Source organism: Embiotoca jacksoni, unplaced genomic scaffold (genome assembly GCF_022577435.1).
Source record: "Embiotoca jacksoni isolate LCO1_2020_lvr unplaced genomic scaffold, fEmbJac1.0.p SCAF_7, whole genome shotgun sequence".
Classification (NCBI taxonomy): Eukaryota; Metazoa; Chordata; class Actinopteri; family Embiotocidae; genus Embiotoca; species Embiotoca jacksoni.
In genome coordinates this window covers 8,292,611-8,304,146 of record NW_027185425.1, presented here as the reverse complement: position 1 = coordinate 8,304,146, position 11,536 = coordinate 8,292,611, and the positions used below count along the sequence as shown (strand labels likewise).

The 11,536-nt window shown below is 41.7% G+C and overlaps 1 protein-coding gene across 3 annotated transcripts; it reads right to left on the bottom strand.

The window, feature by feature from the left end:
• Positions 1-42: 42 nt before the first annotated feature.
• On the bottom strand, positions 43-10,932 carry LOC138214596 (uncharacterized). 3 transcript variants are annotated; one of them, XM_069176330.1, is made up of 13 exons: positions 10,851-10,932; positions 10,559-10,627; positions 8,055-8,079; positions 4,965-5,048; positions 4,746-4,882; positions 4,530-4,649; positions 4,373-4,424; positions 2,832-3,780; positions 2,583-2,703; positions 2,355-2,420; positions 2,155-2,256; positions 1,342-1,597; positions 43-489 (listed from the first exon to the last, which is right to left on the bottom strand). In XM_069176330.1, exons 1-13 carry the CDS (start codon positions 10,902-10,904, stop codon positions 257-259), a joined length of 2,268 nt encoding a protein of 755 aa, XP_069032431.1. In that variant the 5' UTR covers positions 10,905-10,932; the 3' UTR covers positions 43-256. The 3 variants fall into 3 exon arrangements, with proteins under 3 accessions (XP_069032431.1, XP_069032432.1, XP_069032433.1); XM_069176331.1 differs by having other exon boundaries at positions 199-489; positions 1,342-1,594; XM_069176332.1 differs by lacking the exon at positions 43-489 and adding an exon at positions 575-1,024.
• Between the last annotated feature and the right edge of the window lie 604 nt (positions 10,933-11,536).

The window sequence follows — 11,536 nt, the reverse complement described above, 5'->3', positions numbered from 1 at the left end:
CATGATATGTCCTGTAGTCTATAAAAGCACCACATTGACATATTAACAAGGTCAAAGAGTTGATTTTCATTTGATGCTTACATAAACATTAACACTTGAACATTTCAAGTACCAAATTTTTCACAAATGTCTTAAGCAAATAACCTAAAGAAAATAAAGAGGAAAGGATATATCTTTCTATGTTTTTAAACCAAAATATTTCATTAAATGTATGGTTGTTTATTTTACAGGACTATTATGGAAATGATGATGACAATTATTTCCTTGCCACCAGTTCCAGGAGGGTGGAGGTGATTTTGTCCAAATTGTTTGAGTATCGTGGGCCTCTTTGATTCCTGGGTCCATGTTCCATATTGAGTGGACGAGCAGAAGAGTCAAAAAAACCCTCTCCAGCAGGATGGTGTTCGTGAGGGCGCATGGGCCCTTGAAACCTTTCAGGATAACACGACGGCTCATCTAAATGGTTCATGCGTGGCGCCCCAAAAACATCTAAAAGAAAGACAAACAAAAAGAACTTAAATGAAACAAAATGGAAAAACGCAGATTTATTCTGAATAAAATAAAATATGTAGCTCTTTGTTCATCACAATATTAATTTATCACAACATAAACTTACACATAATAGACAACAAAATTCCAATTAGTTTTCACCCAATAAACACAACCAAAACAGTGTCCGCATATAATACTTTTAATCAAAAATATTATTGCAAAAACACATTCAAAATCACTGAAAAATTTGACTGTTAAAATAAACTTATCATGTTGTCACTTGAGAGCATGAATACATCCCTCTGACTGTCACATTTAGTGCAACATGTCTGTCGTTATTATGATGAACTACACATGCCGTTACTCTGTTGGCAGCACCAGTGTAAACTTCAGTGTAATTGACTTTCTACATTCACTGTAAATGACCTAAGAACTGCTCATTTTTGAGAAAATCAAAGTCTTAGAATGGCTTTGCTGGAGTCCTGACCCAAATCCCACGGAGCTTGTTGATGTTCCGGTGTGGATTTGCTGGCTAGAACATGAAGGAAACTTTTACAGCAGCAATTATTATTATTATTATTGAATCTGTGATTTTTAGCGAGGTCATTATTGGATGTCCACATACTTGGTTTGTCTTTATTTCAACCGTCTATATATTGTTTTATCATTTAAAACCTAACAAACGTGTTTTTGAGGAATATTTGGTGGACAAGTGTGGTTGTGTGACCTTTCTAAATTTTCTACATACTTTTTAAGCCCACTGTATGTGTGAACGAACCCGTTATTACGTGGTTTTCGGTGAGAATTACTCACATGAATGTAAACAAAGTGCAAAGTGATACATTTTACCTTCATAGCTGCCTCTGTTTGGGTGTCTGGGTTTCCCGCGAAGAGGGCGGTGGTATTCATGGGATCGCTCGTCAGGTATGTGCTCCTGCTGGTTCCAGCCTCTCCTGTGGTCGTCTTTGAAATAGAGGTCCTCTGGTTGTCTGTGGTCTGAATCTTCTCTCGGGGTTTTCTCATACTGGTGTCGTGGAGGCAGCTGTGGGTTCAGCTTTAAGTCACTGTGGTTTCTTGACATGCCTGATCGACTTTGGCTGTTCTGCTTCGACAACAAATAAACATGATTCATTCATTAATGTCTACTGCTTTGCACAGATGTAAATTAATAGGCCAGCCTTTTCTCATTGAACATGAAGGCCACTTCAGACCAAAGACGCATGTCAAGATTTTGCAAATTTGCAACTACTCACAATTTCCAAGTGTGCAACATTCTGAAACATGCTAGTTTACACCAAAGCAGCTGAACTGGACGCCGTTACAGCTCCATAGCAACGACTCTCTGTGCATGTGTTTTAACTCCCCTCTTTTGTCATTTTCACCCGTCTTTCTCCAGAGCATCTCTGTCATTTAGAGGAGTTGGTGTCTCCTCTAATAAGCAGAAAAAACTCTTATCATGCCTTACGTTCCAAAACTGCTCACTCGCGAAATGACAAGTTGAGTCGCAAGTGACATTATCAGCTGGTTTGAGTCGAGCTGAGACGGGCCAGTTCACACTGCTGCAACTTTTCCTGCAACGTACTAAAAGCGTCGAGTCTTATCGCAAATCTTTGGTCTGAACTGGGCTTTAGGAGGTCTGTCCATGTGTAGGGTGACATATACCGCTGCTTTCTCGGATTTTTTGGTCTTGAATTCTTTCAGAAGGCTGCACAGTTTGTTCTTCAGGAAGTCAGCCTCCTCTGCGTTCTCAATTTCAATGTTTTTCTGGCAGGAAGAAGTGACGAGAGGATCAAAACACAAGTGAATAGCTGCAAAACAAACACATGGCACATGCAATGAATTTTGCTAATTCATGATCTTACCAGCATATCAAAGACACCGTTTGAATCAGAGCCTCTCCTTTGGTAGCTTTCAGGATGATGTGGACTCTTAAAAAAAAAAAAAAAAAAAAAAAAAAAAAAAACAGCAACAGGCCTGACATCACTACAAAAGTTGTACTGCATAGATGAGTGCATGTTGTATATTAGTATTGAGTATAAATGTTGATGGGTTAGTGGGTAATCAAAAAAGTCAAATTTTCAATGAATTACCTGTGATTCTCTGTAGAGGTTGGAATACTGTGTTCCACTGATTTCAGGTCTTAATGGTGCACTTACTGGTCTGGGATCAGCACTAAACTTTGGATTCGGAGGTCCATATTTATCACCGAACCTTAAAGAAAAAAATCTAATTTGTTAAAAAAGAAAACGATTTAAAATGCAAAAACACAAAGCATTTAGTCCAAAAAACATAAAGCATTCACATTTTAAACATCTCAGCCAACCAGTTTCTACACTCACATCTCCTTTGTCATTTCCAGTTCCTCTGGAGAGGCATCAGAAAAGCGACTCTCTCGTTGTCTTTTGCCGTGTCCCTCATCATTAGCTGCTCTTTCCAGGAAACGCCTGAATGGCTCTGGGATGTCAGAGATGGTCCTGGTAAGTTCCACTTCTCTCTGAGAGGTAGGGGCTCCTGCTCTGCTAGGACCTGTGTTGTCGATTGTCTCTTGTTGATGCAGATTTCTCATTTCATGCCGATAATCTCTGATGACATCAAAAAACTGGTCACGGGATCGGTCACTCTCCATCAGATTGTAGAAGCTCCTCCTCTTGGCCTCGGGTCCACTTGATTCCTGACTACCCGCTCTGTTCACAGTGTCACGTCTACCAGCTTCTCTCTCCAGGGACCACCGTTGTTTATCACCTTCGGGGTACATCATCTGGGAGTGCTGATGATGCTCAGCAGAGAGAGCCTGCCCACGTTGAACTTCCTCAGAGTAGAACTCCTTTAGAGGATCGTTTTCTGGGTAGGGCCTTTTATAAGAAGGATCCTTTCCTGGGTAACGGTCTACACACTGAGGTTGGCCATGAGGCATTTTCCCCCTGTAATCATACCCAAAAACATCACCTGCCTTGAGTACTGCACTTCTTTTCGGATCTTTCAAATACTCCCCATACTGACGAAATTCAGAGTGCACGTTGTCTCCTCTAGACATAAACATTGTCCTGTAATCTGCTCCCCACATCTCTTCTTCCAGGCGGTCATAATTGAGCGTGTCCTGCCTTTGGGGCTGTCTGTCTCTGTTCATGTTAGCTTCCTCTGGATGAAATCCGGGTGGATTTGGGTAACCTAGGAGATTCTTCCTTTTTTGAGAGTAATCCTTGAGTTCTGGTAAGAGTGGTGGTGGCATATCTGGTTGCATTCTCTGTGGGGTCCTTCGGTCCATATTTTGTCTCTGCCTTGGGAGAACTATGGAACAACAGTGTACATTCAGTTTAATAATGGTTCTTTCATCATTTATTAAAAAATATGACACACAAGATTGTTCATATGAGCTGTGTAAATTGTTACTTTGATGTATTGTATTAGATTCCCTGGTTCACATTTTTTCCAAGTCTGAGAACAAAGGTCAAGAGAATGGGGGAAAAAAAAAAATCTAGTCCTCAAACATTAGAGTCTTTTGAGAACAAAAAAAAAAAAAAAGGTTTGAAAAATAAGATTGGAAACAAGGTTGGGAACTAAAGATTGTTTCCAACCTTCTACTAAGATACCGCTGTTCAGGGAACTAGATCAGATGTTGACATGCTGAGGAATGGTTACCAACCTTTCCCACAATACCAACCTTCAAAATTGTTGGTGAAACTGACCTGTCCATCATAACAATCGATGTTGAGACACAGATTACTTAGCTTTACATTTTTTACAACCCCACTGGGTCAATTTGATTATATGGGTCAGTACACATTAATAAGGACTGCTGTTTACAATGTCAGTGTAAATGAGCCAGGGTTAGCCTAACTGATCATTTCCACAGAGAGTGTTGATGGAAGTGTGATTGTACCTCTTAAAGTGTTAAATTTGCCGCCGATCTCCTTTTTCGCTGCTGGCTGAAGCTAAACAAAGTACAAGCAATGTATGTTACTGTAAAAGTTATTATGGTTTTAAAAGAACAGATTATTTGATCATATTCAGCATGTCTAGTTGTCGCTATGTCTCACCACTGGACTTCCTCGTCCATCTTGTCTCTCTATTATCTCTGCTCTGGCTCGTATGATCTTCCCTCCTTGGGTCATTATGGACTGTCTATCCCAGGTCACCAAGTCTTGCCGTTTCAATTCCTAAATAAACACAATGGTCAGGCATTCTCTCTTTGTTTCAGCAAAGAAGTTTTACTGAAGCTCTCTAAATAAAAAAAAACAATCACAATGTTTTACCACGTATTTCTGCCTGTGTTTACGCCCAATCACGTGATGGACCATTTCTGACAGGTTTGACGTCAGATGACATAGTCTACATGTGTATCTGAGGTCTGCTTGTGGTTCAAAAGGCAATTCATCCAAGTGGCTCAAGCCTGAAAACAAAGGCAGAAAAAAAGTTAAATGGGATCAAATTAACATGGAATTTGATGTAAGCATCTGTGCCAAGTCATTCACCAATGATCGGCTCATCAAGCTTCAGGTAATCCAGATATTCCAAGATGTCCTTAAATTCAGGTAAAGGGCGTCTGACAGCGAGTCCTGAGAAACCAAATGCTGGCAGTTAGCAAAAGAAAACACTGCAGAGAGGATTGTTAGTACCGTGTCCAATCTAATCATAGTACAGCAAGTGAAATGCTCCATTTTCTTTCTGATAATCTTAAGTGAAACAACAACTCACTCTATAACTGCACATTCTTAGCCATCGTTTGTGTTTACCTTTTCCAAACAGATGCCTAGTTACATGATATTTGTTCAATTCATCCCAACCATGTCCCTTAAGCTTTAATTGTGGATAATTCCATATACTGTGCATATTAAAGGGGTAAAGAAGTGCGAAAGGGTGATACAGGCGATAGGCTATAATTAGAAATCGGAGAGAAATACTACAAATGACTGACCATACATATTTTTATGCATGACCGTCAGTAGTGTTGAAAACTTCAGTCCTCATCTTTACTTACATCAACAGGGAAGTGATCGCTTTGAAACAAACAGCAGGTGCGATCTTCTGTATCGTATAATTCTCTGAAGTTGCTTCAGGTAAAGACGTGTTGACCCACATGATTTTGTGGCATAAAAAAACACTTTGCAAGAAAAAAAAACTCCTCCGTTGACATCCATCTTATGACACAGCATCTAAATCTGATCTAATGTTATCTACATTTCCAACAGCAGAAAGAAGGATTCATATGGTCCAAAAATATCCCAATAGTCGCGAACAAAATGTATGCTCACCTCAAGGATGAGCATGCCACAACCGTTCGCTCAGTTTGAACGAATGCACTTTTCTGTATTGAAGCGGACAGCATGATCCTCATCAGGTACAGCTGCAACATGTCTCTCTGAGGTGCAGGTTAGCAAACGTGCACACGTGTTTGAACATTTTTGCAGCCGTTTCTTTTATACAAGCAAAGAACCTTAACAGAGGTTTCCTTTTTTTGGTTTTGAAGCCACTTCCCAGCAGAGAGTTAGATCAAACGAGCGATCAGCGATGAGTAGCACAACACATTCCTCTGTAACCGACAGTTACCCATAACCCCCCTGGGTAGAGCTGCAGAGATTTTAGTTGCGTCTTTCACCAAGTCCGTATCCAGTAGCCAGGAGAGTCTTTACTCTTGCAGTATTGGTGCGCTCTAACCTGATGCGCCAGGAGGTTTTGTTACACAGAACCATCTGAGAAGTCATCCTTGGAAACTGTTTGGAAAGTGGTCAGCACTTTCAAAAAATACTTTGCAGTAGATTGGATGAACCATCTGCTTCTCATCATCTATCATGGGATAACTTCGACCAATCAGATCATTGTTGCTTCTCGCTGTTCGGAACTGCAGGTAGCGCCCTAAGAGGACGCGAAATGGTCCTAACCACTTTGGTTCGCGCGCACAAGCCCACACCTTGAAGCCTGCAAGGATTGGTTCTGGTGACTTCGCGAATCGAGCTGCCTCACACAATAAGGTGCACTCATTTATGTACCAGAATTGTTGAATGCGAACTTGCTGTAATACACATACAAAGTGCAATCACAAAGTTCTTAAGACTGCATCTATAACAAGCACAAATTTTGCCCAATTTAAATCTAGCCACCATTCCTGGCAAAGTAGCCCCACTTTGCTGCGATACAATGCTCCCAGCGCTCCCGCTACGCTTGGAACATTCCCAGGTAGTTCTGTTCTGTAAGTGCGTCAAGCACCAGCAGTGATTTAAACTGGATCTCAACCAGTCTCCAAACTGCAACGCTCCGGCTTGAACTTTGGGGAACAGTGGGAAGACGCAGGGATTTCCCTCCGACAATTCATGGTGCACAACCCCATGAATTTAAAACACCAGCATGGGATTGGTTGAGTTCCTGACCTGATGCGCCTTCTGTGGCCTTGAACACTGATGTTCTGCCTCTCTTGAAATGCAAATACTACTCAAACTCCTCGCCCGGCTCATTGCATCATTGTCGTGTGCTTTCTCCAGCATTTCAAGGGTTTACGTTGCCGATTTCCAGAGTTTGACATCAAATTTGATTTGTGCTCTTTGCTCAAGCTTCAGGTCCATGGTGAAAAAGGAAAATGGCCAACATACCAGCGGTCACAAAAATGACTGTAACACAGGTGTTAATGTTGAAGAGGCAACATTACTTGTAATACTTACTAACGAAGGTTATTTCTTCCCCCTGCTCCGTGCAAATCATTGTGCGGCACTCCGTTGTGCAACAAGAACAGTCACAGAACTTTTGATGTCAAATTTGACTGCAGTGGATTATCAGGGAGTCATGTAGACACACGTGGGCCTATGCTGCCTAGTTTGACCTCATATCTCGGGTAGGAGGGGGAGATCTGTGGCCAAGTATTATATCTGCTGGAAAAGTTTAAACTGAGGGATTTGAAGCAGCCTACAATTTTCTTCTGGTCAAGAAAAAACACTGCTCCACACTCTGGCTGATCATGTGACGTAACACACTGATCAAGCCTTAAAACAGCTGTAAAAGCAGTCACATTTGACCTGAATAACATAATAGATATACAACGGTACAACTTTGAAACATCAAAGTCTTGTGACCATTTGAAAGCTGACCAAACAGAAGATTTTCAAGCACAAGAGCATCAGTGAGATCGTACTCTGATGTCAGACCATGAGATCAGGCTCATACTTGATGTTCCCATTCATCCCAAATTTGTCCCAACATGGTGAGGTCAGAGCTCTTTACTGGTAGGTCAAGATCCCCTTAACCACATCTAAGGGGCCTAAACCAAACCATGAAAAACAGCCCCGGACAAAACCAGTACATCAAAGTACCTGAACAAACTCTCTCTGTACATGTTGACTTTGAAGTACTTTAAATTTCAAATTCTAATTTGTTTGGAGGTGATAACCATTTTAAGAAGGTCATGACCAGTGATGGATCTAAATTAAAACTGTATCCGTTAAAACCAGAAAACGGTTAAGAATGACCAACATTACTTTCATGTGTAGACTCAATAACCTGCCTGAACAGACAGGAAAAATACACAAGGCCAGAAAAGAAAAAAAAACACAAGGCTGAAGATGAAGTTGACTTACCCGCAGCAACAAGGGCATCCTCTTTCTGCCAGGAATGAGAGGAAAGCAATAACAATTAAGTCAATAAGTAGTTCACCTCCGCTACAAAAGAAGAAAGGGTTATGTCATGGAACAAAACATGTTTGTTTTTCGTCAAACACAATGGTTAACCAAAACCACAGCTCATTTGAGGTGCAGTGAAGGTACATAGTCTCACCTGTCTTCTTAGTTCCTGCTAGTGCATAAGGAGTGTCCACGGTCACTATATAATATTAAGCCCCCTTCTCGGGAAGTTATACAGTATTGATAACGGATATTTGATAATCAGTGTTCATGACTACAGTGATTGTGTTTTGGCAGTGAGGTCGGGCCAAAACAAAGTTGCCCATCAGTACATCAGTACAGTGGCTGAATCCATCGAGTGTAGGCAACAGACAGAGAAGTGAAGATGCTGCCGACAACATAATGTCGCTACGCAGTGCGAACATGGTGTTAGCATCTATAAGACTCAGTTGGCCATGTTTATTTATTCTTTGTCTGTCAGGCGTCTGTCCAGCACTACGGAGTGAGAAAGCGCTGAGTGTGAAGTCAGATGTCGAACCAATGCATGAATCCTCGGAGTCTCTCGTGGCTGGCTCACTCCCACTACATCATGTGCAAGAACATGATGAAATTCAAAGATGCTTTACCCGGGACGACTGCAATTCTCGGCCAAAGCCACAGCGGAGGGTTCCCAGAACCCTCACAGGCCCGAGAGGAAGGAGTTCAAAACCACAAAGAGGACACGGCATATCAGACTGTGGTTCAAGAACATTTCCCATATGATACAGACCCCGACAGGCAGCTAGCACAAATATCACTCACAAAGCATAGCAAGCTAGTCCACAGAAGGACTAGGGTCATTTGAGCAGTTGACCTGACTCCATTGGATACGGTTTACCTCAAATGACCGCGACTTCTTGTCGTACAAGACCCTCAACAGCCATCCCAGTGGCCCAGTGTGAGAACGAATTATGACTAAATCAGGGGTCTCCAACCAGTAGATCTACCCAATAGATCAAAGGAGCCCTCAGAGAAAAAAAAGGTTTGGAGACCCCTGGACAAAATAATATGTACCGCTTTAAAAACCAAGTCCGTCAACATGAGTTCATCCTGTGACTTGACAACTCAGATATGACCCAGGTCACAACCTAGGAGAGATGCATAAATGGGCACGGGTGGATGACACCTTATATTCAGGAGGAGACCTGAATATCTATTTGCAATCTGAGGATGCCTCTGCAATTCAGCAGCCTTGTTTTTGTTGTTGTTGTTTCATAAACAATGCAGTCCTTCGCCGTCAAGGTCATCTGCCTCTTGTTTTCGTCCTCAACACCCACAGCGAGAAGCTTCCAGACTTCAAAATCTTGCCAGATGTCCATGTTGAGTCAATCCTTGTTCACCACCAATGTGTTTGAAAACATTCCTGCCGGCAACCCTCCTCCATTTGTTGTGCCCCCATTTGTTAGTAACCCGGGCGATGCTGATTGAAATCAACCCTTGATCGACACTAGTCCAACCCACCTTAGGAGAAGGGTCATGAAGCCAAAGTCGGACGATACGGGTTGACCCTGTCAAACCCAAACGTAGCGTGGGTAGAACCCTGGTTGGACCTTGATTGTAAAAAGGGTATAGGTGGTGTCGTTGAGGCCTCAAGTATCAACACTCAACAAATCTGGTCCAAGACTGATCCAAGTTCAGCTATAGTTGATGGCCTCCAGAAAACAAATGACTGCTTCAGAGTCCATTTAGAAATGTTTGTGATGCAGAGTAATTACACAGCATGTTTAAAAAAAAAAAAAACGCAAACCTGCTGTTCGGGCAAACAAGCTTTGTCCATCACAGTCATCCCCAAATGATGACGTGAGAAAACATGAGGGAAATGGAGATTAAGTTGTATAGCTCAGTTTGATCTGGCAAAAACTCACTGCAAGGTGCACTCTTCAAAGACACGGTACACCTCCAAAATGACAAAGACCCAGCCCTCACAATGGTCAAAGACAAATGCTTGAATTAAACATGTCCCCTGGTTGATTCTGTTGCTCAAGACAGGACTTTAACACTTTACAGTCATGGTTGGCTTGATTGAAGAGATGCTTTCTGATCTGGTACTTACTGTGTGGCCCAATCTTTGTCTTGGATACACTAACATACATTGTTTTTGATAAGTAAGAAGAAGTAAGAATGGTTACAGGATATAGAAGCAGACAGCACACCAGAATCAAAACACTGGTGTGACCTTAAAAAAAATATATTTCTAAGATGTTGACAACAGCTTGGAAAGAGAGTGAAAGTTTTATCTGCAACAAAAATGCAGCTGGTACAAGATTAAGAAAAAAAAACAAAAAAACATAGCAAATGACAATCATAGTAAAAAATGTATGTTGCATTGCTAATCCACCACGTGGTGTTTAAAGTATGTTTAGTATTCGACACAACTTTAACAGACTGCAAAGTTTTCTGCAGCAGCAACTTGCACTGTGTACCTTTATGTGTCCTGGTGTGGTCACGTGTATCTTGTACAAGGTCTCACCCCTTATGGATTTTTCACAGACCTTGATCAAAAGAGAAAACATAAATCAAAAGTATCAGTCAGTTCAGTTTATTAGGTACTCATTGCTACACTAAAGCGGGCTTCCCCCCCCGCGCGGCTAGAGCAGGCGAATAAATCATTTAGCAGAGTTCTGGTCGACGGCTCCACAAACATTACAGTTTGAAAGAAGGACGATTTTAATTCAGGTGTGTATTAAGACTACAGCAGCATTAACAGCAGCTTACCGTGCATTCAATGAATTCAGTCTCCTCCTCGTAAGGCGTTTCCAGCTTATCCATAGTTGGGTGTTTATACCTACTAGCACGAACCCCGCCTTCTCACGAAACCGCTACGAGTTTAGCAAATATTTAGCTCACGAGGGAACGTAACCGAGCTGGTTTTGTTAAATGGCCCGGTCGTTGTGAGCAGCTACTTGGCTGATATTAGACAATAACAAATTAGCGCGTGTTCGTCCGTGGTTTTCATTTAAATATATGGTCGTCAACAACTTCTGTATACCCCACGGAAGTGTTCTTCTTCTTCAACGGAAGTGTTGAGAAGGAGAAAGCTGCAGTGTCCTCACAGTCATAAAGACGTCACGGTATCAAAAACGAGCGCACCCCCATCAGAAAAAAAAACAACCCACACACAGGTTGATTACGTCATTCTACGCCCCCTGTCGGTCAAACCCTCAATTGCAAACAATTTCAATGTCGTATACTGCAGACAGGACTGCAAAAATATGTGCATTTTATATTTAATTGGTTCTAAGAGCATTTGCCTCATATTTTTTTTAATGTCTGGATTTGAAAACTGGGGCACTTCATAAGCTGTGGGAGGCATCTACACAGCATTCAGGAGACTTTCAAGGATAAAACTATGACGCAATACAGTAGAGGACAGCACAACTCTTTCATTCATCATTTCAGTA

What these genes read in the sequence shown, in the direction of transcription:
- LOC138214596 (XM_069176330.1), bottom strand. Translation starts at nt 10,904, where the DNA reads ATGGATAAGCTGGAAACGCCTTACGAGGAGGAGACTGAATTCATTGAA. An exon ending in CTGAATTCATTGAATGCACG is followed by an intron (nt 10,628 to 10,850) that starts GTAAGCTGCTGT and finishes CTTTTGATCAAG; the next exon opens with GTCTGTGAAAAATCCATAAG. An exon ending in ACCTCTACAGAGAATCACAG is followed by an intron (nt 2,421 to 2,582) that starts GTAATTCATTGA and finishes TTTTTTTTTAAG; the next exon opens with AGTCCACATCATCCTGAAAG.